Source organism: Sciurus vulgaris (assembly GCF_902686455.1).
Source record: "Sciurus vulgaris genome assembly, chromosome: X".
NCBI lineage: Eukaryota > Metazoa > Chordata > Mammalia > Rodentia > Sciuridae > Sciurus > Sciurus vulgaris.
In genome coordinates this window covers 74488290-74514649 of record NC_136471.1, presented here as the reverse complement: position 1 = coordinate 74514649, position 26360 = coordinate 74488290, and the positions used below count along the sequence as shown (strand labels likewise).

The 26360-nt window shown below is 40.9% G+C and overlaps 2 protein-coding genes across 2 annotated transcripts in view; both read left to right on the top strand.

The window, feature by feature from the left end:
• Positions 1–26360, top strand: part of PBDC1 (polysaccharide biosynthesis domain containing 1) — a 101588-nt gene that overhangs the window by 64264 nt on the left and 10964 nt on the right. The window lies entirely within an intron of this gene.
• MAGEE1 (MAGE family member E1) lies at positions 18813–22878 on the top strand. Its single transcript, XM_079124019.1, has one exon. The coding sequence runs from the start codon at positions 19017–19019 to the stop codon at positions 22335–22337; it is 3321 nt and encodes a 1106-aa protein (XP_078980145.1). The 5' UTR covers positions 18813–19016; the 3' UTR covers positions 22338–22878.

The following is a 26360-nucleotide window of genomic DNA, read 5'->3' as shown; positions in this document are numbered from 1 at the left end:
TGAAAAAGAAGTTTTATTGCTTTGCTAGCAAGGGAGAAGCATGGGGGACTCCTGTCCTAGTGGCCATGATTCTCACTTATTTTTATATGACATAAGAGGCTAAATATATTTGAGTCTATTAATAAACAAACAAATGTACTTGAGGAAGACATATTTCTAGAAATTACAAAATGTTACTATTCTACAGAATGTTGGTTCACAACTACTAAGCATCAAAATTACAATTAATATATGGTAATTAAAACTACAAATAATAAGGATGCTTTGTTTTGAGACATAGGGACCAAGAGAGAGAAGGAGACATTCTACTTGAGACTAAAAATATGGATTTAGAGAAAGAACCAGTAAGTGGGAGACAGGCGTGAAGGAAGTAGAAACAAGGCAAGAAGGATGTTGGAAAAGAGAAGTGGAAGTGCAGGAGCCAAGAGTGAATTATTAGTGTTGTGAAATTTTAGATGGGTCCGGCCTTTGGCTTAAAGTAGGGGCCAAAAGAGGCTGGGTGGCTGTAGGTGCCATGGCTGGTACTTAAAATCTCTGAGGCCAGACATTGTGCACAGGCCTGTAATCCCAGAGACTTGAGTGGCTGGGGCAGGAGGTCTGCCAGTTCAAGGCCAGAATCAGCAAGTTAGAGAGACCCAGTCTCAAAACAAAAAGGGATGGGGATGTAGCTCAGTGGTACATTGTTCCTGGGTTCAGTCTCCAGTATGGGGTGAGGGAACCCTTCTCTGAAGCCCATGAGGATGCTACATTGGCTGTCTTTATACCATCCATTCCTCCTAATACCTGGTTTGATCTCATGTCACCTGGATTTCATTGTTATTGTGGGTATGAGCTTGGCACTTACCAAGGACCATAGTTCAGGATCAGTGGCAATACCTACCTGTTGCCACAAGAGGTTTTCCAGTACATGCAAGGGAAGCCTCAAGGTTCATGCTTCATGGATCAAGACCAAACAGGTAACAGTGGAAGATAGAGAAGGTAGGAAAACTAAATAGACACAGCCAGACAGTCTGTCATGTGATGACCGTCTGTGACTTGAGTCTATTTTCTTCCCCTTCACCCCATATTGTGTCTTCATAGTACATTAATGATATCATGTGACCCTCTGAGGATTTCTCCTTTTGACTCCTCCCAACCTCAGTGCAGGGACCTAGAACTACTGTAAAGTTCTTGGGAGATGTCTGTTTGAGTAAGAGTCAAATAGTGCTTGAAGTGGTAATAGATACCGTCCAGGCCTACCCTATGCCCTCAACAGCAAAAGAGGTACAATCTTTCCTGGGAGAGTACCACACCTGGCTAATGTCTTAGGCTTCTCTATCAGCTGATTAGAAAGGGAACTGTCTGGTATCAGATACAGGAAGAACAACAGACCTTGGAAAAAGCAAAAGTTCTGGTACAACATGTTTAGATTCTAGGGATGGGCAAGGTGGGATTGCCCTATGAATTAGATGTGTCTATTTCAAAAACTGGAATGGGATGGATACTGTGGCAGCAACAAGGTAAGTTCCTTTTAGATGTTTGTCACAGCTATGGAGAAGAACTGAACAGTGTTTTTCTAGGACAGAACAGCAACTATTTGCAGTATAAACTGGCTTCTACAAACTAAGCCCTTAACCAAAGACAATTCAATCACTACTAGGACCACTTACCCCATCAAGGGGTGAGTAGACAACATATGTTCAAAAGACAATGTTCTGCAACTGGTCAGACCTCCACACTTAACAAAGTAGCATGCGGATCTCCAACGATACTGCTCACCATCTATAAGCCCACTGTCAGGGGAAATGGGGATGTTATTGGGGCCCATGGTCTACCAAGACTTGTAACTTAGGGTTTTCTAGAAGAGGGACTGCACAGACTCTGTTGACCTTTGTTCTGGTTAGCTGATTCTTCTGTCAGTTCAAATCTGTTCTTGTATTCTCTAGGGAATTTTTATTTGTTTTTATATTTTTAATTCTAGAATTGTGTTTATAAAATGATTTATCTTTATTGGTACTTGATGAGATAATCTTCATCCTTTAATTGCCTTTAGGTCTTGAAATATATTTATAATATGTGATTTAAAGTCCTTGTTTAATAAGTCAAATATATGATATTCTTTGGGACGCTGTGTGTGTGATACTTTCTTTCCTATTTCTTTGCTTGTCCTACAAATTTTTATTGAAACTAAACATTTAAAATAATAGAATGTTTCCGTTCTGGAAATTAGATGCACTGCCCCCCAGTTTATTATTGTTGTTATTGTTACTTATTTAATGATTTTTCTAAATCATGTCCATGAAATCTGTTTTTTATCATGTGTGACCTCTGATGTCTGTGGTAGGTTAACTTTAGTCTACAGCTAATACAGATATTTTCTTTAACATATTGAATCAAAGAGTTTTCCATCCTTTGTCCACTGTTCTACCACTTTACACCTCTACCCTAACTCTCATTTCCTGTTTGTGCAGACTGTCAAGATTAGCCTGATATGAGTGGTTATTATTTTTTGAGATCTATGTTCCTCAAAGTCAGTAATAGCTGATCCAGTCTTTCTTATGCTACATCATTCTGACACTAACTTTTCTGCCTATTTTGCCTTTGAGAATCTTTGTGATTATTTTTTGTCCACCAGGATAAACTTCATGGTTTAAGATCAGCTTATTAGTAACCTGAATTTTATCTGCTATATTAATTTTCTTTTTTTCATGTAGCATAATATGATCACAGGTCCTGGGAATTGGGATGTGGACATATTTGAAAGGTATACATTATACTGGGTTCTGTCAACTTTTGCCTAACATAATTTGCTATTATGTTACTAGGGGTGTACAGATTTAGAATTGTTATGTCTTCATGGTGGATTAACATTTTTATGATTGTGACATCTTTGTTTATCTCTCATAATGTTTCTTCAAAAAAGCTCACGTCTACTATTACCATGGCTACTCCAGCTTTGTTTTGCTAGTGTTTGTGTGGCATATATTTTCTATCATTTTACTTTTAACCCTTCTATAACCTCATATTTAAGATATATTTAATGTACATGTGTGTGTATGTGAATTCACATACGGTTTTATTTTTCTAATTTCATGCTGTCAATAGTGTTTCAATTGTAATCTTTGGCTTAATTGAATTTAGTATAATCACTATTGTATTTGGTTTAACTATGTCATCTTACTATTTGTTTTCTTTTTTCCTCGCAATCCTATTTCCTTCATTTTCCTTTCCTGTCTTCTTTTCAATTATTCAGGTATTTTTATTACTCTTCATGTTTCTTTCTATCAGCTTTTTTAAGTTTCCAAAGACAGCTCTCACCAATTCCTTCCACTTACGTGTCTCTCACTCTTCAAGAGTTAGAATCTGCTTTACCCTGTTAATCTTGGATATCTTTGGGACTTGCCGTAAGAATAAAATATAGTAGAAAGAATGTTATGCCAACTTCAGGCTTAGCCTTAGACCTGGAAACTTCCATTTTGTTCTAGGGGAAGTAAAAACTATGTAGGAAATTGACTATCCTGTGAGAACATGCTATAATGAAGCCCAAGGTATCCCCATAAAATAACCACATGTAAGATAACTGAAGAGCCAACAAATAGCAAGACCACATGTCCCAATATATGACCCCTGTCAGTTCATCCCATATACTCCTTAAATGTTTGAGCCATTTTGTTGATGATACCAGATATTGTGGAGCAATTCTAACATGATGATGTCTGAAATAATTTGTCCCATGCCCAAACTCATAGAATAGAGGGCATGGAAAATGGTCATTGTTTTAAACTTGTAAGTTTTAATGTAGTTTGTTATATATTAGTAGATAACTGAAACAGTTTCTTGTTTATGTTTCATGTTACTGTGTATCATTAACTTATTTACTGATTTATATTGGTACTTTGACCACTTCCCAGGTAATCCAAGGTCTGTAGAACATTTAACTCCATTTTTCCCTTTTCCACCCTTTAATGCTGTTGAATATTTTATATAAGTGAGTCAAAGATAGCTTCTGCATATTGGTCACACGTTTATTTATTCAAAGCAGGTTAGAACCCATTAGTTCACAAACCAGTTGTTAAGCTCAAAATTTTATTTATCCAATTATATCAAACAATATAATAGTCCAAATAGATTTTTAATTATTTAGAGGCCTGCTGCTTTACATACCTTATAAAACTGCACCCAATATCTTCTAGCCATAAATAAGATAAACTTGGTCTCTATAAGATCCCAAGCTACGACTGTCGTTTCAGAGCTTTCTGATCCAGAGATTTCCCCATCATATTTTTAAGCAATATCAACTTCATATGTAAGTCCTGTGATTCCCCTTTCCCCCTGAGTTCCCACCATCCTTTCCCTTTTTTATTCCCTTTCCTTCCCCTGCACCCATTGCCACTGGAAGGTCTCTTGCTGTGTGATATTTCCTACCCTTAGCCCTCCTATTGTCCCACTCCCTGCCTGAATCTGTCAATTTCCCAAATAAAGCTCATTGTGTGCTACTGCCACCTTGTGGTCATATCTTTCTCCTTAAACAGTTCTGAAAATCACAAGTGGCAAAGAAGAAAGGAGAATATTTTAGTGATGATACAGAGGCAAATAGCTGATTTGCCTGTCAGTAGGCATATTGATCCTGGAAGGCCTTTGCTTGGGACTCAAAATTTGGAATGTCTGTTCATCAGTTTGACATGGTGCTTTGTGCTGTATTGCACTCTACATTTTTGTAGTCTCCCCTTGTGCCCCATTAGCCTGGCCAAGTGGTACCACCAGATTTTGCATGAACCTATACCACTGGAATTGGTTTTTGGGGTCAGAGGCACCCCGTTGCCTGGAGAGAGGCCTCATCCTGCCTGCTTGGGTCTCCCAGTAGGGCGGCAGTGAACACTGTAAGACTCGGACTAAGCCAGCTAAAACATTAGTTAAATTGACTAAAGACAAGAAAGTTTTCATTTTTGTCCCCCTTGGGATTCCAAAGAGGTGGCTATCCTACTGAACACATGCTCTAGACCACCAGATGTGTGTTGAGCTCTGCTATAGGTTGCTTCTTACCAGGACACTGCCTGGAGATGAGGTATAAGCTTAAATTGCTGTGGGAGATCAGCTGGAGGGAAGGATCTTTTGGAAGAGGACTTGTTCTCTGGAGAAAAAGGCAACATCATACCATCATGATAGTGATTGAATAATTGATCCTCTGCTTAAAAAATTTTAAGATGCAAACAGGGAAGGTTAAGTAGGAAGAACTGGTTTGCGATTCTCTTGTCTCAGCCTCCCAAGCTGCTGGGATTACAGGCATGTGCCACTGCGCCTGGCGAAAGGACTGGTTCTTACTTGAAGGAGGACATGTCCTCCCTCTTGTCCTGAAGTTCAATCTTTCCTTAAGGATTTAGCTTTGGAAACAAGTAAAAAAGGGTCCGCCTAGCTACATATGGTCAGGAGCAAGTTTCACCCAATGGGAGCTTAAGTGGAACAACTGGTTTCCACAGTAAAGAATGGAGAAATGGTATCCTTACTAAAGGATCTCACACAATTAGTGTGAAAGCTGGGAATGATCCATGGAGGAGACTTTGGATTCTAGTCTGGATATAACTTGTGGGCTCTTTTTCTCTCTCTCCCCTGTTTTAGTCAGGTTTTTAACTGATGTAGTCACCAAAGACCAACCAAAACAATTTTAGGGGAGGAAAAGTTTATTTAGGGGCTCACAGTGTCAGAGGTCCAAGTCCATAGACAGCTGGCTCCATTCCTTGGGACTCCAGGGGAGGCAGAACATCATGGCAAAAGAGTGTGGGGGAGGGAAGTAGCTCACATGATGATCAGAAAGCAGAGAAAGAGAGACTCCACTAGGCAGATTCAAAATATATAACACAAAGGCACACCCTTAATGCCTACCTCCTCTAGCCACACCCCACCTACCTCCAGTTATCACTCAGTTAATTCCATCAGGGGATTAATTCACTGATTTGGTTAAGACTCTCACAACCTAATCATTTCTCCTATAAAACTTGTCTCTCCTTTCTTGGAGTGAATACATTTAAAATCTGTCATAGCAATTTTCAAGGATACAATATATTGTTATTAACTGCAGTCATCATGTTATACAATAGATCCTTGAACTTATTCCTCCTATCTAACTGAAAATGTATATCCTTTGACCAATATCTCTCCAACCCCCTTTCTGCCTAACCCCTGGTAACTACCATTCTACTTTCTACTTCTATGAGTTCACCTGATGTGGATTTTTAAGGCCTGGAGGACTGCCAAGCCCTATTAGGTCTTATAACAGGCTTGTCAAACTGTCAATGTTAATTGCTAGTTAGGTCAAAGATTTCTTCCATCAGCTAGGATGGAACAGGCTTATCAGACAACAGATGTTGTGCAGCATGATGATTTAGCAAGCCCACAAGGGGCTGAATTGAATCCATCCACTTGTTTCTCAGGGGAGTTTTTGACATGCGTAAGCTGTCTTTACTGGCAATGATGGCTAATACTAAAACAATTCAACAAGCCATAGCTGCCCTGGATTTAATAGAAAATCATGCAAAACAAACTTAGATTTGATTGTTGCCCATTAATTCTATAAATAATACTTAACTTGGCTTAAGTCAATATTCCTATAAACAGTAGAGTAGAGGAAAGGAAACAGGGGAAGGGAGGAGGGAAGAGTAAAGGAAAGTACTATGGACTGAATTAGAGCAAAATATATTTCATGCATTTATAATTATGTCAAAATGAATCCTAATGTTTTGTATAACTAATATGAGCCAGTAAAAAATGAAAAAAGTCGACACCTTAAAAATTACCATAACAGCCGCACATGGTGGCTCACTCCTGTAATCCAAGTGGCTCGGGAGGTTGAGGCAGGAGGATTGTGAGTTCAAAGCCAGCCTCAGCAACAGCGACATACTAATCAACACAGTAAGACTGTGCCTCTAAATAAAATACAAAATAGGGCTGGGGATGTGGCTTAGTGGTCGAGTGCCCCTGAGTTCAATTCCTGGTACCCTCCACCCCACCAAATTACTGTAACAATGAGGCTATTCCACTCTTAGGTCAAATAAACCACCTATAACCATGGGTGAAACTCATGATGGCAGAGAGGTTATAGAGGACCCTAAAGGACAAGGAAGACCCAAGTTGGATAGATTGTTAAATTAGTGGAGTAATTACAATACTTATTAAGGTCAGAGTACGGTATGTAGCAGGTTTGTACTTCAGAGGCAGCCTTAACTTACATGCCTGCCCCTACTTTCTGCCAGGGGACCTGCACTGCCCTACTTAAGGATGCAATGGTAGCTGAAGTGGCCTCTTCTGGCAGGGAGGGACCCTTTTCCTGCGTTAATAGTGGTAATACACAGCGCTGGAGAGTTCTATTGGGCACAGGTACCTAAAAATTCCTAATCCCAGAAAGCATCCATACTTTAAAAGAATCCTCTCAGGAGGTGACTGGCTTGGGAGGAGGATAGTAAAAGGCATTGAAATTGGCATGGTTTTGCTAAAAGATGCCTCTGTCTTGGTAGGTTATCCACCAACACTATCCCTTTTCCCATTACTGAAATGGAACTGCCTTATGTAGCATTTTCTATGTATAACATCATGTTGTCAGCAAAAGAGACCATTATACTTCCTCCTTTTCTATTAGGATGCTTTTCATTTCTTTCTCTTGCCTAATTCCTCTGGCTAGGACTTACAGTACTGTGTTTAATAGAAGTGAAAAAAATGGGGTATCCTTGTTTTGTCCCTGATCTTAGAGGGAAAGCTTTCAGCTTTTTGCCACTGATCATGATGCGAGTCATTCAAGACCTTTATTATATTGAGGTATATTTCCTCTATACCTTACAAGAATGTTAAATTTTGTCAAATTTTTCTGTAACTTTCCATCACTTCATTTTTGTTCTGTACTTTTAAGGTGAATCTCTTATAAGCAACAAATGATTGGATCTTGTATTTTTATCCATTTGACTACTCTGTGTCTTTTTTTCAAATATAATTTTTTTTAGTTGTCAATGGACATTTGTTTTAGTTATTTATTTATATGTGGTGCTAAGAACTGAATCCAGTGCCTCACACGTGCTAGGCAAGTGCTCTACCACTGAGCTACAACCCCAGCCCATACTCTATGTCTTTTGATTGGAGAATTTTTAATCCATTTACATTCAAGGTAATTATTAATATGTAAGGACTTAATGTGGCCATTTCAAAATTTGTTTTCTGGTTGATTTGTAGATCCTATATTCCTTTCCTTCCTCTTTTACTGTCTCCTTTATGGTTTGATGATTTTCTGTGGTGATATGCTTTGAATTCTTTCTTTTTACATTTTGTGCAATTATTATAGGTTTTTATTTTGTGGTTATCACAAAGCACACACAAAACATCTTATCCTTATCCTTATAACAGACTATTTTAAGCTGACAATAATCTAATCATGTGTAAAAGTTATATACTTTCACTACCCGCCACTTTTTATGATTTTGATATCCAAATTTACATTTTTTATAATTTGTATCTTTGGTAAATTTTTATAGTTACAGTTATCTTTAATAATTTTGTCTTTCAATCCTCATAGTAGAGATAAAATTGCTTTACCCACCACCCTTATGATATCAGAGAATTCCGAATATTTCTATGTATTATTTAAACCATTGTTTTATTCTCATTTATTTTTGTGATTAATTAGCAACCTTTAATTTCAGCTGAAAGATTACCCTTTAGCAGTTCCTTTAAAGCCATCATAGTGGTAATGAAGAAAAGCTTTGTTGGATAAAGTTTTTGTTTCAGTTTTATTCCTTTAGTACTTTGAATATATCACTCCAATATCACCTGGCCTGCAGACTTTCTGCTAAGAAATCTGCTGATATCCATATTAGAACTTCCTTGAATGGTCTGATTTTCTTACCTCTTGCTGTTATCAATATTCTTTGCCATTGATTTTTGATAATTTGATTATCAAATTGAGTTCTGATGAACTCCTCCTTGGGTTGAATTGGATTGGAGACATCAATGCTTTCTCCAGATTTGGGAAGTTTCAGTCATTATTTCCTTAAATATACTTCTTGGACCTTTTAATCTCTTTTAGGAACTTCTATTAATCAAAGGTCACTTTTCTGGATAATGTCTCATAATTCCTATAGGCTTCTTTTGTTCTTTTTTTATTTTTGCTTGTCTAACTCAATAATTTCAAGCATCTTAGAGCTTCCTTAATCTTTCTTCTGCTTGATCAAGTGAGCTGGTGAAACTTTCTGTTGAATTCACAGTTAAATTATTATCTTCTCTATCTGTAGGATTTCTTTTATTTCTTTTTCTCTGTCAAATTTTCATTTTGTTTATGAATTATTTTCTAAATATTATTTAGTTTTCTATCTATATTTTCTTGTAGTTCCCTACACATCACTGTTGAGATTATAGTGAATTTTTTGTCAGTCATTTCATATCTCTTCATTTCTGCAGGGTTTATTATTGGAAGTTTATTAGGTTTTTTTGGTGGTGTGATATTTCTCTGATTTTTCATAGTTCTGTTATCTTTGTATTCATGCCTCTGCATTTGAAAAATTGGCCATGTTTTGGCCTTTGTAGGCAGGATTTGGTGGTTATAGGCACTCACTATTTAGTTTAACCCCATACGCTGGATGGGCCTCTTGTAGTGACTCCAGATAGGCAGACTTTGGTGTTGGATTCTCCAATTGGGCTGGGATGCTGCCTATGATTGGAGGTTGAATGGAATTGTTAGCTTTGTTCCATACTCCTGTGAAACCACTGAATAGACTCTGGTTATGTTGAACTGCTAGCTGGGCTCTGTGATCACCTGACTGAGAAGAGGTCTTCTCTGGTTGAATGGTATTTTTTCTTTAATTTGTAGTTGGGCAGTGCATGTGCTCAGCTGCAAAATAGGACATAGTTTCTGGGTTTTTGCTAGGCCACTTAGGATAGGCAAATGCATGGATTTGGGCTTGTCTCTTGGCACAGGATAGCCTCAAGTAGAGCACTGAGGCTTGGTTGCATTGCCACTTGGCTGCTGCTAGGTTTCAACAGGGCAAATGCTCCCTCCATGGATAACCAAGGACCTGCACTTGTCTCCTGGCCTTGGAAAAACTTAAGGAAATCATCAGGACTTGGTTGGGTTGCCACTTGGTTGCTGGGTTTGAGCAGTGCCAGATGCTTCTTCCATGAATAATTGCTGACCTGCACTTGCTTGCCATCCTGGGGAAGGCTTAAGGAAGAGGACTGGGGCTGACTATGGACTGAAGCCTGGTAGACAAGCAGGTCATGTGTCCTGAAGAGTGATGTTATTGATTAGTCCCTCTGATGTCATGTTCTCATCGGTCAGAATGCAGAGCCACTAACAAGCTCTGTGCACTGATCACTGAGAGAGACCTAGTATCCTTCTGTTTCTAACTAACACAAGGTTTATATTTCTGCTGATACTTCCAATGTTTCCTGTTATGTGAGACAGGATTGGACTTCCTGCAAAGGATCTCAGAATGATGGGTCAATGGACTGTACACCTTCATCTCTTTTATCCCACTGTAGAAACTATGTGCATAGGGTAATCCTTCATGTGTGGTGCTGTGTCAGCTTGGAGGAGAGCCAACATGGTCAAAGAGAAGCAGTTCCTACCTTCCAATGTAGCATTTTTTCAGTTCTGCAGTCCAAGAGGATATTCTTATTGTGAATAGTTGCTACTTGAATTTCTATGACAGGGAGTGGAGCCAGAGCATTCCTGTTCCACTTTTTGTTGCCATCACCCTCTTTATGAAAATGGGGATGATATCTACAGGATGGAGCTAAATTCAGCCCTACTAGAATGCCTCAATTCCATGATAAAATAGCCACATACCATGTCATTGATGTTAACTCCTCAAAATCCCCAGAAATACCTCTACCTCTTGCTCAGTGGAGACTAGCGGGAGAATGCTTGGCACTAAAAAAAAGCAATGGTATACTTTCCTTTACTTTTAAAAAGGAATTTATAAAAGGACCTAGACAATGGAAATTTGGGGTAAAGAGATGGGGTAAAATCAACAAATGGCTCCCATCTGCCTTTCTTAGTGCACCATACCTTGCCTCTTATCAAACAAGACACAGAGTAGGCAGTATATAATGCCAAAGTCAACAAACTATCCACACTAATAAAACAGATAGGTGTCTTTTTTATTTTTAGTTGTAGATGGACACAGTAACTTTTTTAATTAATTTATTTATTTTTTATGTGGTGCTGATGTTTGAAGTCAGTGCCTCACCCATATTGGGCAAGCACTCCACCACTGAGCCACAACCCAGGTAGATCTCTTGAAGGAGAAAGAGTTTCTAGAATTCTAATCCTTCTATCAGTGGGCACATGGGAGATCAGGCCATTTAGACATCATGGATTTGCAAAAGTGGATTATTAATGAAGGATCGAACCTGTCAAAAAGAGAGTAACATGAAGCCACTATGGACTCTACCAAATGCCAGAAATCTAGACATTGGGCCTATCTTTAGAAAAAATTTACAGAGGAGAAGGGCCAATCAAAGGGCAAAGCCATTTTATTGGGCCTCTTTCTGTTGTGGCAGGAGCCCTTAACAATGGTGTAACCTCTGTAAGTCTTTTATTGGATTACCCATGGCAGGCACCAACCTCTGCTAATGTTATTCAGTGGTTAACAAAACAGCTTGTACAGCCTTTGGGAGTACTACCAGTTATACAGTTAGATTAAGTCTTCTACTTCACCATAAAGAAAATGCAAAAATAAAAAAAAAAAGAAAATGTAAAAAAAAGTAACACAGAAAGGCAACAGGCTTTTATAACACGGGCAATCAAGAGAACTTGGAGGAAAATGGTCCCTCAAGTGGTCCAAAATATTTCCCATAGTCCAAATGGTGTGACATTCATGCCCCTGTGGTATAACCACACTATGTTGGATTTCACAACAAATGAACAAACCACCAATATTGATGTTGTGACCTTTGCTAGAGTATACACTCACACCAGACATAACCCATTACCAGTTTTTATGAACACGAGAGCCCTGACATTGCCACCCACAGCAAAGGAACACCTTTATCCCTCATAGAAAACCAAAGCCTAGCCACTTCTTCCTCATTGTGGACAATTGACTCTGGAACTATTCCCAGCCCATGTCTACCCATTACCTGGAAATAGCTGAACAAACTATCCATCGCTATTTGAAGAGAGAGATGGTTCTTATCTTCCATCCATGTTCTTTATTAAAGGCACTATAAAGCAAACCTGAACCTGTTCTGAGCACCCAGGAGGTGTACCTAATCCTCATGGACCAGATAACACCATTTTAGTGATACCCAGGGAACAATCAGCCACCCTAATGCTGATTGTAGATAACCTCTGATTTTAACCCCTGCTCTTGCTGTGGCTCTTCCTTACTTGAGAAATTCTTGCTCTCCCTAGTGTTGACTACATACCCATTGGTTGATCACCCTAATCCTGCTACTCTATACCTTCCTGTTCATAAAGTATGTTTAGAAGCAACACACCACAGGCTCACCACAGGGAGACACACAACATTGGTCAGTTTGGGGGACAATAGGAACCACATTGTTGGCTATTTGGGTTGGCTAATCCTACTGACATAACCACAGACATCAACACTGAGGCTAGCAGTCCTTGTCTCTACTACTAGTAGCAGCACCTATTCTGGCTATCCCAGACTCTAAGATACCGCTTGTGATTCAAATATTTTCTAAATCCTATGTCCCAACTTTCGCTTCAAATCAGACAAAATTCACCATTATTAACTACTACCATCAAATAAATAGAACAATGGATTGCTATTTTTAAGACCCAATAAAGGAGCACACAGGGATAATATGTACTCAATATTACATCCAGGTGTTTATAATTGTTGCAATCTAATTAAAAATTCTGCAATCCAAAGCTGATACCAACAAACCCTAAAATATTTCCAAAATAAAAATATGATTTTTAATATTTGTGGGATGATGATAAATGCAAATAATGTAAGTTCTTACAACTATTGACCTCATCTCTTATTAATCACAATATTCTCTCCTCTCTCCAGCATAAGCCCATTTACTAAGTCAAAAAAATATCATACTAATTAAGTGGCCAGGGACACCTTACCATGGACTTCCTTCCTGGTTGCTAATCACTAGGAACAAGTAAAACAATGTATACTATATAACATTAGCTAGGTCAAGGCATGTCTGAAAAGTTAGGGACTACAATCAGCTTGAGAGTTCTTCTAGAGCCTAATCTTCTCACAATACCAACTGCAAGTTTTACATAATACTCAGTGGAAGCTGGCTTTACAACAATTGCAAGACTGGCTTTCATAATAATCAGCTCTCGGGTGTTACCACAAAACACTAAAAACATATTTGATCCCATGGAGAACTCTAACTGCTTTCTGCATGGAAATTTCTCTATGCAAATTAATAATTATTTGCTTACAGCTGTAAGAAAAAAGTTGCTAGGCCAACCAAAATCACTATTAATAAAAGCTTGGGAAACATTTGAGGGAAATTTCTTTCTCATATTACTTTTCTAGAGGTCCTAAAATAACATAATGTGAAGATAACAATAACAACTCAGAGGTGAAAAGAGCAAAGGTTATTTATAAAAGTTTGTTAGAGCAAGGGAGTCAAACAGTCACGTGTTTTAACAAAGATTAAAATGTGGTAGTGGGGAAGTGAGTAGTCTTTATTATGGAAAAATTAAGGAGTTGGGTATGTGCTGATTTGAAACCATTCGTAGAGGAGGCTACAGGTCAGCTAATTAGCAGTGGAACATCCTATGTGATTACTTAGATTTGCATATTTGGCTTTCTCTGGTTGAACCTAAGTTGGAAGCAGGGACAAAAATTAGAGAAGTCCTTAATTAGTTATTAAGTCCTGGCCATTTGAGACTGATTATTATGGAAGTTATTCCTTGGTTTCCTAAATTATTACTAAGGATAGCCATCTGACACCCTGTAAGTTTGACTTACAGCAAGCTAGATTCCTGCACTGCTCATGGTAGATAAATATGAGGCTTGGTTTCCTGAACAGGTTGCTGAAAGTCATGGATTAGAGTTCTATTTTTACATATGGTTCAACCATTGTACATTTGTATATTCATTCTCTTAGTACATATCCCACCTTACAAGAGATAGAAACAATAATGAGAAGACTGGTATTTAAGCTAACCTGGGAAGAAATTTATTAGTGTTATCACACTGCCACCTCCCAAGTCCTAATACTTGAGGTTATTAAAACTATACAAATGAACCCCCTAGAAAAGTTTCTCTGGGAATGGAAATGATGGAGCAAGTGGTCCCCCTCCCCACCAAAATACATCATGATAAACAAAACAGAAATGGGTGGGTCAAATGTATGATACAATGGATGTTTATTTTTTAAATAACTTGGTCCACCTTTGAGGACCCCATATGTGACTGCCGTGCCACAGTTCAGGATCTAATTTGGTCTGTGGCTAAATTAACAACTTTTTTCAAACTGCCAAGAGCTCCTGCAAAGCTTATTCCAGATCCATGGAAACACTGACAATACTTACTATCGGTAATCAGCAGGAAACTCAATCACTAATGCACACTAATCAGAACAAGAAGGAACATTTAATTTCCCAAATTGCATATGGCTTTGGCCACAGCAATAGATAAGATAGCAAATTTAACTGCATGCTGTGCTTGCTTCTGTCAACCTGATTATAGTACACATGGCTTAATACCTCTCTCCTTGACAAGCTCCCCAATAAACCTCACTTATCAAGATAAGCTTGTTCCCCTAATTAATGACATCCAAATAGTATTCAGAGACAAATACGTGGACATTAGTGTACTGGGTCTATGATCAATTTAGTTGACTCATGTACAGAATTCAGGGTGGAAAGCATGCAAGCTTGTCTGAATATGACATTATATGTTCTGATTAGCATCAGCTGGAATTGCACTAAGCCACACAAAACTCATCTTCATAGGAACACAGAGAATATTGGCAGGAGAGGGTGCCAAGCAGGTTGCTAAGGAAATAAAATTATTTCCTCTATCGCAAGCTTTCTCTGAACCTTGGACAATATTTCCCATACTTAGGTTTGGCTCAAAAGTTCAGTAGATTTTTATTCACCATTGTTACCTCCCAAGTACTTGCCCCCACAAACTTGCTTTCTGCAACTTTCCAACTGTGCAAGTGGGCTTCCTAGCAGACCCTAGGGTACTAACTGTGACAGGATCACAAATTTTGGGTGCAATAGGAATAACACAAGTGCAGGATTCCATAAAAGACATACAAATAGCTACATTTAAGGAGTTATTTATATTAATTAAACAGTCCAAGGATTGGAACTCCTGGCAGAATCTCATCATTATTTACAGTCTGTGGAGGTAGATACTTATTGGCTTAGATTACTTATTGGCTGCTGAAGGAGGAGTTGGTGCAACTTAGCATATTATCTTGCTGTACATGGCAGGTAACACCAAAATTTACAAATAGCCAGGGATATGTACCAAAGGGATCATCATGTAACTTGTATTGACTAAACAACTGAACATATCAAAATCCTCCTTTTCTGACCTATTTTGCTGTCTTTCTCCTACTAAGTGGGCAAATTGGCTGTGAAAGGGATTTTAAATCCCACTTGGTACCCTTACAGGAATTTTGTCTGCTTTATTCAAATGCAGGAATTACAAAATAACATACTACTTAAATTGTAAAGTAACATGAGGCCAGGGGATAGATTGTTACATACATGAGCCAAAGCAAACCTCTGTGTATTAGCACCTATATTTACTTCTTCAAAGAGGTAAGATCTGTTAGTTCAAAATTCTGCCAATACCCTAACTCAATTTTTAACCAATCGTTTTAAATAGAGCACCCCCCCAGCTTTTTAGCCATTTAGAGACTGCCTGCTTTGCGTGCCCCTGTGAAACTACTCTGCTAGCCATAGATAAGATAACCTGGGGGAAGTAAAAAAAATCCTACTCTACAACCCTTCAGAGCTCTAGACCCAAAGACTCCCTGTTGTGCTTCTGAGACATCAAATAGATACATAACCTCTCTGGGATTCTTCTCTCCCCTTGTGAATAGTGTCCTCCAACCAGCCTCTGGTAGGTCTCAGGCTTTAATGAGCCCCCACCCCCAACCCCTTGCAAATCTGTCAAAGGGTTGAACAAATAAAACTTAGTACTTCTGCCACCTTGTGGTCATATCTTTGTCCTTGATCAGTCACCAAGTCCCTTGAACTCACTACAATTTCACCTATTTTAATTCTATATATAACTTAAATCACACAGGAAATCCATAGCATTACCTTTATTTTACATTGTCAACATGTATATTTCCTTACATATTTATCCTTTCTATAATTGTTCACTCCTGTCATCTCTTCATTTTCACATGGGAACCTGTCCTTTCTTTTAGTGTAGGCTTGTCAATGATCAATATACTCAGCTTTGTTTTCTGGAAATTTTTTTTGAGGCAGGGTCTTGCCATGTTTCCCAGGCTGATCTCAAACTTGTGGGATCAAGTGATCCTCTCACCTTAGCTTCCCAAGTAACTGGGGCTGCACCTGTAGTACCACCTATAGTACAGGTGTGTACCACCATGCCCAGCTAATTGGTTTTTTGCATTTTCATTTTGATGAGTGATTTCAGTAGGTTTAGACTTCCAAATTGTCAGCTTGGAAGTCATAAAATTTCTGAGTGACAAAATTGCATGCAATATATGGTTCATCTCTTTGCACATCCTTTTTCTTCTGAAATCATGACTTTTCAAGATTTCATTGCCTTGATAGATTTCTGGTGCTATCCTAGTAGTGTGTGTGTGTGTGTGTGTGTGTGTGTGTGTGTGTGTGTGTGGTGAGGACTGAACTTGTGCTAGGCAAGCACTGTACCACTGAGCTACATCCCCAACTTTCTTGGTAGTTTATGATGCCTTCAGTTTCTTTGCCCAAAAGTTTGAGTTGCTTTTTGGCAGGCCCTAAATGAAGTTCCTTTACCAGAAATGAAACTATTCAACATCATCATAAAGACTTATTGGCATTTCATTTTTCAGTACTATTATTTGTTTAAATAATAAATTTAACATTCATATAGTTTTCAACTATATTAAATTTCATAATGAAAACTAGTTAAATACTTGCACATATAACTTATGATTTCCTTAGAATCTATTTCCAGAGGTAGAATTGCTAGCGTATAAGATTAGAGCAGTGTCAGCGCCATTAGAAATCACTGAATTATTTGCTTCTGAAGCTTAGAAATAGCCCAGAATCTTTGGTCATTCCTCTCTGAATGGGTCTCTGAGCACATCATCTGCATTTGACTTCCAGAATTGGAATTGGATGCATGATATAGGTGGGACTGCTTCCATGACTGGAGACAGATGTGCAGACACTTTGTGGCTACAGCCAGTTATTTTCCCTCCCCAAACAAGTGTAAAGAAAGTCAACTTCCAGTTTGTTGTGGGGACATTAAGAAAAACCACATAGTTGTAAATGTTTGGAGCAAGGTATAAACACATTGGTAGAGATTCAACAATGGTATGCATGCTGCAATGGGCACTCCTGCTCTCTCTCTCCCCCTCTTCCTTTCTTCTTCCTCTAGTATAACCTGTCTCTGCACTCAACTGTCTTCCTCCTAACTCACTGCTACAGTGCTATTTTCAGTTGGAATGCTTTTCTCATCCCTGTCCTTTTGGTACATACCTACCCATTCACCTTTAAACCCAACTCTTCTATGAAGTCTTCTCTGGATCCACAGGTATATCCACTGTACTCTGTACAAACTTCTAGAATAATTTACTTCACTTTATCTTTGACTGACTCCCATTTTTACACTGCCAGCTCCTTGAAGACAAAGAAATTAACTCTGTAACTTCTGGACAAATGATCAGGATTCACTGAATGAATGAACTAGGGGGTCAAGACTGGATTTTCCCAAAAGTGCTAAAGTAAGTACTTTGAAATAGATAAAAGGGAATGAAGGGAAGGGAGGGGAATGGGAATAGGAAAGATAGTAGAATGAATGGGACATTACTATCCTATGTGCATATATGATTACACAACCAACATAATTCTACATCATGTACAACCAGAAGAATGAGAAGTTATAGTCCATGTATGTATACTATGTCAAAATACATTCTACTACCATGCATAACTAATTAGAACAAATAAAAAATGCTAGAATAATAGAATAAAACATAGTAGGCAACAGTCATTAACACTCAATTGACCCTCACAGCAACTCTGTTAAATGGGCAGGTGATTGGGAGGTGAGGGGATTAAACAAATCTTTGAATTTTAGTGGCTTTCCCAAGTCAGGTTGTAATTATCTGTACTGATAAGTGTTGAGGCTGGCAAGAGAGAAATTTTCAGGCCTGTTTCAGGCTTCTTAATTAAGACTAAATCCCAGGCCTTCAGACCCTCTAGAGAAGAGTTCTTCCTAGTTCACAGCAGTAGGAGAGGAGTTATTAAAGACATAAATGGATAAAGTAATAGAAGAGACAGGGGCAGGGATGATGACTGCACCCTTCCAGAGACCATGAACATTTTCTCTGAAATGTTTTTGGGGAAAAGGCAATTCCCAAGGATATTAGCTACCAAATTTGAGAATCTATGAAGCTTGCCACTGTGTGTTGAAGCCCTCTAATCTCTACCCTAATTCTGAGAAGCAGCTATTATTACCTCTGTTTTTATTCTCTACCCATCTGCTCCAAGCTCCTTGTCTCACCCTACCAAAGCCTCCCTCTCGCCACTGCGCTGCTTTGGTGCAGAATCACCGCATCCACTTTCTCAGACCCAGGGGAGGGGCTGGGCTGGGCGGGGTCGCCTTGTCGCAGAGCCCGACTGCGCCTGCGCGGACTGCGGCAGAAGGCGGGGTGTGACAAGCAGAGTATACTGAGACTAGCGTTCAGTGTTGGCCAGTACCTGCCTTCTTTTTCACCACCTCCAATTTCAGCTCCAGTAAGTTGCTTGGAACTTTGGTTCTGGCAGCAGCCGCAGCAGCAGCATTGCCGTCCTCTTTCTGCTAGATCGCGGGCCTTTCGGTGTCTGCTCCCACACGCCGGTCGGCAGGACCATGTCGCTGGTAAGCCAGAATTCGCGCCGCCGCCGCCGCCGCAGTGCAAAGGCCACTGCGCACAACAGCAGCTGGGGTGAAATGCAGGCCCCTGATGCCCCCAGTCTCTCCGCTGCTATGCCAGGCCCAGACGTCCCCCAGGGTCCCAGCGATCTCCAGATCCTCCCGGGCCTCTGCGCCTCTGAGGGCCCAGGCACCTCCGTGCCGCCCACCCCTGATGAGGGCCCAAGCACCTCTGTGCCGCCCACCGTCTCTGAGGGCTCAGTAGCTTCCGAGCAGCCCACCGTCTCCCAGGGGCCGAACACCTCGGAGTTGCCCATCCCCATTGAGGGCCCAAGCACCGCTGGGCCTCCTGCGGTCTCTGAGGGACTGAATACAGCCGTGCTGATCAACGCCTATGAGGGCCTAAGCCCCCCTGTGTCGCCCACTGCCTCGGAGGGCTCAAGCGTCTCCGAGCAGCCCACTGTCACTGAGGGGCCGAACACCTCCGAGCTACCCCTCTCCGATGACGACCCAAGCACTTCTGTGCTTCCCATCTCCAGTGAGGGACTGAGCAATCTTGTGCCGCCCACCCCCGCTGAGGGCCCCAGCACCTCCGTGCTGACCACAGTCTCTGAGGGACTGGGCATCTCTGTGCCGCCCACCTCCATTGAGGGACTGAGCAATCTTGTGCCGCCCACCCTCTCCGAGGGACCAGGCATCAACATGCCGCCCCCATCCGGTGAAGGCCCGAGCACCTCTGTGCCGCCCACCACCTTTGAGGGACCTGGCACCTCCGTGCTGCCCCCATCCGGTGAAGGCCCGAGCACCTCCGTGCCGCCCACCACCTCTGATGGACTTGGCATCTCCGTACCGCCCCCCTCCAGTAAGGGCCAGAGCACCTCCGTGCTGCCCTCCGCTGGTGAGGACGCGATCACCTCGGTACCGCCCACTGTCTCTGAGGGACCTGGCGCCTTGGAGCCTCCCACCCGCGGTGAGGTCCCGAGCACCTCAGTGTCGCGCAACCCTGGGGAGGGCCCGAGCACCTCTGGGATTGCCACCGTCGCCGAGGGTCTGAGCACCTCTGAGATGCTGACGGTTGCGGAGGGCCAGAGCACCTCTGAGATGGCCGCTGCTGCCGCCGCTGCCGCCGCCGCCGCCGAGGGTCCGAGCACCTCTGAGATGCTGACTGTTGGGGAGGGCCCTAGCACCTCTGAGATGGCCGCCGCCGCCGAGGGCCCGAGCACCTCTGGGATGGCCACAGCTGCGGAGCACCCGAGCACCTCTGGGATGCTCACCTATGCGGCGGGCCCTAGCACCTCTGAGATGGCCGCCGCCCCCGAGGGCCCGAACACCTCTGGGATGGCCACAGCCACCGAGGGCCCGAGCACCTCTGAGATGGCCACCGCCGCTGAGGGCCAGAGCACCTCTGGGATGCTCACCTTTGCTGAGGGCCCGAGCATCTCTGAGATGGCCACCGCCGCCGAGGGCCCTAGCATCTCTGGGATGGCCACAGCGACCGAGCGCCCGAGCACTTCTGGGATGCTCACCTTTGCTAAGGGCCCAAGCATCTCTGAGATGGCCGCTGCCGCCGAGGGCCCGAGCACTTCTGGGATGGCCACCGCCGCTGAGGGTCCGAGCACCTCTGGGATGGCCACCGCCGCTGAGAGCCCGAGCACCTCCGGTATGCTCGCCGCTTCTGCGAACCCTGCTGCATCGTTGAGCTTGAGTGCTTCTGTGAGCCCGAACTCCTCCAAGTGCCCTATTGCTTTGCCGAGCTCATGCGTGGCCAAGGCCTCCTCGGACTCTAAGCGCCCAAAGGGTGCAGAAGGCCCCATGGAATTCCAGGTCCTGAGAGACCGTGAGAACTCCAACTCCATTACCATTATGGGCCTTGGCACTTCCCAGGTTGCTCTTACCCTGAAGCCCCAAGACCCTATGGAGCAGAATGTAGCTGAGTTGTTACAGTTTCTGCTGGTGAAGGATCAGAGCAAGTATCCTATCCGAGAATCCGAAATGCGGCAATATATTGTTAAAGAATATCGCAGCCAGTTCCCTGAGATCCTCAGGCGAGCAGCAGCCCACCTGGAGTGCATTTTTAGGTTTGAATTGAGGGAGCTTGATCCTGAAGAGCGCACATATATCCTGTTGAACAAGCTGGGGCCTGTGCCCTTTGAAGGACTGGAAGAGAGCCCAAATGGGCCAAAGATGGGCCTCCTGATGATGATCCTAGGACAAATATTCCTGAATGGTAACCAAGCCAAGGAAGCTGAGATTTGGGAAATGCTCTGGAGGATGGGGGTGCAGCGAGAGAGGAGGCTTTCCATTTTTGGGAACCCAAAGAGACTTCTATCTGTAGAGTTTGTATGGCAGCGTTACTTGGACTACAGGCCAATAACTGACTGTACACCAGTGGAGTACGAATTTTTCTGGGGCCCAAGATCCCACATAGAAACCAGCAAGATGAAAATTCTGAAGTTCATGGCTAAGATCTATAACAAAGATCCTTCCGACTGGCCAGAGCAATACAATGAGGCTCTGGAAGAAGAGGCTGCTAGAGCTTATGCTGAAGGTTGGCAAGCTCTCCCTCCCTTTAGGAGGCCTTTTTTCGAAGAAGCTGCTGCAGAGGTAGCATCCCCTGATTTTGATGTTTCCGCCTATCCCTCAAAATATCCTCCACATTCATGGCCTGAGTCAAGAATGGAGAGCAAGGCAAGGAAGTTGGTGCAGTTATTTCTGCTGATGGATTCAACTAAGCTGCCTATACCAAAGAAAGGAATTCTGTACTACATTGGCCGAGAATGCAGCAAAGTATTCCCTGACCTCCTGAATCGTGCTGCTCGCACCCTGAACCACGTGTATGGGACAGAGCTAGTGGTACTTGATCCAAGAAACCACTCCTACACCCTGTACAACCGAAGGGAAATGGAAGATACTGAAGAGATTGTAGACAGTCCAAATAGGCCTGGCAACAACTTCTTGATGCAGGTTCTAAGCTTCATCTTTATAATGGGCAACCATGCTAGGGAGTCTGCAGTGTGGGCCTTTCTGCGGGGCTTAGGGGTTCAAGCTGGGAGAAAGCATGTGATTACCTGTAGGTATTTGAGTCAGCGCTACATAGACAGTTTACGGGTTCCCGACAGTGATCCAGTACAATATGAGTTTGTATGGGGCCCTAGAGCCCGCTTGGAAACCTCTAAGATGAAAGCGCTGCGATACGTGGCCAGAATCCACAGAAAGGAGCCGCAGGACTGGCCAGAGCAGTACAGGGAGGCAATGGAAGATGAGGCCAATAGAGCTGATGCTGGTCACAGGCAATTCCTTGTTCACAACTTCAGATAGAGGAGTATGTGGCAGTCAGAGAGGCCTTGCAAGGCCGGGCCCTAGAGCCCTATGCCTCATGTATTGGGGTGGGGGGGTATGTATTGTATTTGTATTTGTGTTCCAGTTCCATTTATGTCTTTTCACATTTAGTTCTTGTTTGGTATCTTGAAAAGTTTCAATTGTTTTAATATATTGTCCAGTAGGGTAAATGTGATTGACTACTTGCTGTCTCTGTTGTATTTTGGTATAAGAGTTTTGATAGTGTTATAAAATGTTTTGGGAATCTTTCCATCTTGTTGCATTATCTGGAAGAGAATATATAGCATATAGCTATAGATATAGGCTTTTCCTTGAAAGCTTGAAAAAAATTCACCAGTAAAGTGATCTAGCTTCTGATGTTAAACAAACAAGCAAATATATCAACAACTGAAAAAGCACTCTAAGTTATGGCTGGCCTCCCTTTCTGTCTGCTATTGTGTAAAGAATACCAATGTTTACCTGTATTTGCTTTGCTGTACTAAAATGTAATGAAAAATAAAGTGTAATAAATCAAACATAATGCTAATGCACTATTTATTCCACAAACATTTATTAAATTTCTTTCAAGCAATGAGCATAGTGTTATTATTCTGGTTATACAAGTATACAAATATACAAGGTATAATATCTACACTGGAATGCAGGGACTGGGGTGTAGGGGACAATCATTTAAACCAGCAATTTTAATATGGCGCACCAAGTATTCTATGAGGGTTAAGAGGAGATATACCTAACCTAATCCCTGGGGTGTTCAGAGTGGAACTTGGAGAAGATGATGGCTGTGCTGAGGATGAGGGGGGCAAGACTGGATCCCTAATACAACCATGAGTTAAACTGTTTCAAAGCTGATTTCAATTTTCATGATCGCTGATAGGAAATGAAATCAAAGATTTAAGGGTATAGGGTGAGACATTTTACATATCATAAACTGTCCCATTAAGACATGAATCAGCTTTCTGCAAGTTATACTGTATTTCTTTTTTTTTTAAATCTCCGAATCCTAGTGGTATGCAACAACAAATTTTTGGCTCATTTTATGTGTTCTTCATGGGTTGTCTTTGATTCTGTTTATATTGTCTTCAATCAGTCAAAGAAGTAACCAAGCCAAAGGATTAGCCCATGTACAGGAAACCATGCAATAGTTCTTAAAGCTTCTGCTCAGACATATTATAGTCATAGCCCACTGGCAAGAGCAAGTCACATGACCAAGCTTGCTCTCAGTGAGGTGGGAAGTGTATTCCCTCCCACAGGGGAGTAGGGATGGACCTAGTACAGGAACAACATATATAATAAATTCAGTAGACCATATAAAATTTTGCTTTTGCTATGGCTGTGATGGGAAACTATTAAAGGATTTTGATCTGAGGAATGGAAGGATACAATTTAGTTTTGACAGGATTACATTGGCTCTTGTATTGAAAATTAAAGTGGGTAGGGAGAGTAAAAGAGTAATTTTAACATAGCAGTTCCTTGTTAATGTTCTTATGAAAAGAGGTGTTATTTTTCAAACAAAACTGAGTTGAAGTTGAAATGAATTGAAGTCAGACAACCTGTTACTTTTGAAAAAACACCTCAGAAATCAAACTCCATAGTATCAAGTATAAAAGCCATAGCCTAGTAGTCTAGAGTCATAGATGCCTGGGTACAAACCCTGACTCTCTGATACTAGATGTGAGAACTTAGGAAAGTTACTTAATCTCTTTGTGCTTCAATGTCCTTCTCTGTAAAATGACATAATAATTTTATTTAACCCATAATGCAAGGATTAAATATGTTAACATATAAAACAGGACTTAACATATATTTAGCAATATATAGGTGATGTTGCAGGTTGATTTTTCTGGGAATGGGGCTATGAAATGGGATATTTTCCTGAGAAATTTTACTGGGGATTGGTTTTACATTCAACACCTAGGGGAAAGCAAAGGAACCAAAAATATGCAGAGAGAGAAGTTGAGCAGTGACACTGTCACAACAAATAATTTAGTTGATTCCACAGGGAGTGTTTAGGTTGGGGTGGTCTTGAAGAGTTGTCCCAGTTTCGGAGAAGGGGGTCAAACTTTTATATCCCCAGGCTGACCAGTCACTGAACGCAGGCTTTCTCCTGGTAAAGGGGCTATCTATGACTTTGGGAAAGTCAGTTCTTTTTAGCCACAAGTAATATGTGAGAAAGATATTCAACTACAGACGCAGCAGTGGTCAAGACCCTCAAGAGCTGGAGGAATGAACACTTCAGTCCTGAAGAGTAAGGGCATCTGGTGGTATATCACAATATCCACTACAGTTGTTGCTTTCTTTCTCTTCCTGTTCATTCTCTGTAATTCTGCTTATTATTGTTATTATTGCTACTGTTTTTTTTTTCATTCAAAAAGGTGAAATATCTTCTCATCATTTTTCCTGGGATAGAGCACACATATCACTGAATAATTTTACTTTTAGTACAACCTTCCTAAAAGAGAGACTTTTAATAATAGAGCTCCTTTTTACTTCTTAAGTTCTATGTCAGTTTTCTATTTTTCCCATGTTTCTTAGTATAATTGTGTCTTTGTCAAGTTTTTCCCAGGAGATGTTACCTAAACAAGTCTCTCAATAGGTTATCTGCTGTTTAAATCTTGAGAAATATTTTGATTTCAGATAAACTTTATCAGTATGCACAAATATTCAGAATATCCCTCTAAGGACAACCAAAGTAGAAAATATACTCTTTCTTGCTTTTCTCTCAGAAATGACAATTTTGGACACAGAGAAAATGTCTGATTAAATATTCAAGATTTAAAGAAAGAAAAATTATTATCCTGAAATTCTTATAAATAAAATTGAAGCATCTATTTCACCAGAGTAATGTGTTTGCAAGTTAAAACTGTGTGTTTGTGTGTGCACAAAATATTTGGAACAATTTACATTCTCATATGTGCTAGTTAGCATTCTGTTACCATAACAAAGTACTTGAGATAATCAAATTATAAAGAAAAAAAAAAGGTTTATTTTGGCTCACAGTTTTGGAGGTTTCAGTCCATGGTTAGTTGGCCTGTTGCTTTTGGGGCCGTGGCAAGGCAGTACATCAGGGTGGAATTGCATGGTGAAGGAAGCCTATTCACCTCATGACCCGGACAAGACAGAGACCAGTATCTCACAGTCTTCTTCAAAAGCATGCCCCCAGTGACCTAAGACCTCCCACTAGGCCCCACCTTTTAATGGTTCCACTGCCTCAAAGAAAAAAAAAAAAAAAAACCTCTATGGACTGAGAACCAAGCTTTCAACACACAGACCTTTAGGGAACATTCCAGAGTCAAACAATAGAATCATAATTATTTCCTGTTTTGCCACTGTATGCAAACCCATATATAGACACATAATTATGTCTCTATGTAAAAATAAAAACAATGCTCTAGCAAGATTGACTTTACTTATAACTGACCCAATCCTTGAAAATAGTGACTTTATTTTAATAGAAAATATTTTTACTGAATGTAATGCATTTAATCAGATATTCATAAAGGAAAAAAGCACATAGTAACACAAACAAAATGTAAATATTGTTCAGTACACTATTCAAGTTAATGAAGATGACTAATAATTAAAAGTATGTTTAAAATATCTGATCACTTATTCTAAATAGAAATATCTGGAAACTAATACTACAAAATTAATAAGTACATCTTGCAATTTCTATTACTCTCTTGAAGGAAAACTCCCAAGAGATCTCAAAGACTTGTGTCTTTGTCAAGTTGTTCCCAGGAGATCTTACCTAAGCAAATCTCTTAACACGAAAGGAAACAATTGATTAAAAAAACATTACTAATGAGGACAGGGTGCATAGCTCAGTGGTATAGTATTTGCCTAGCATGTGTAAGGCTTGGGGTTCAGTCCCTAGAAACACACGCACACACCCACAGACCCAAACAAACAGTTAAACAACTATTATAAATGAAAGTAATGTCAATTTAAGACAATCATCAATAGGTCCTAAAGATGAGAATTGTACTGATAGCAGACGTGGAT

Coding starts and splice junctions, on each gene's coding strand:
- MAGEE1 (XM_079124019.1), top strand. CDS start 19,017: ATGTCGCTGGTAAGCCAGAATTCGCGCCGCCGCCGCCGCCGCAGTGCA.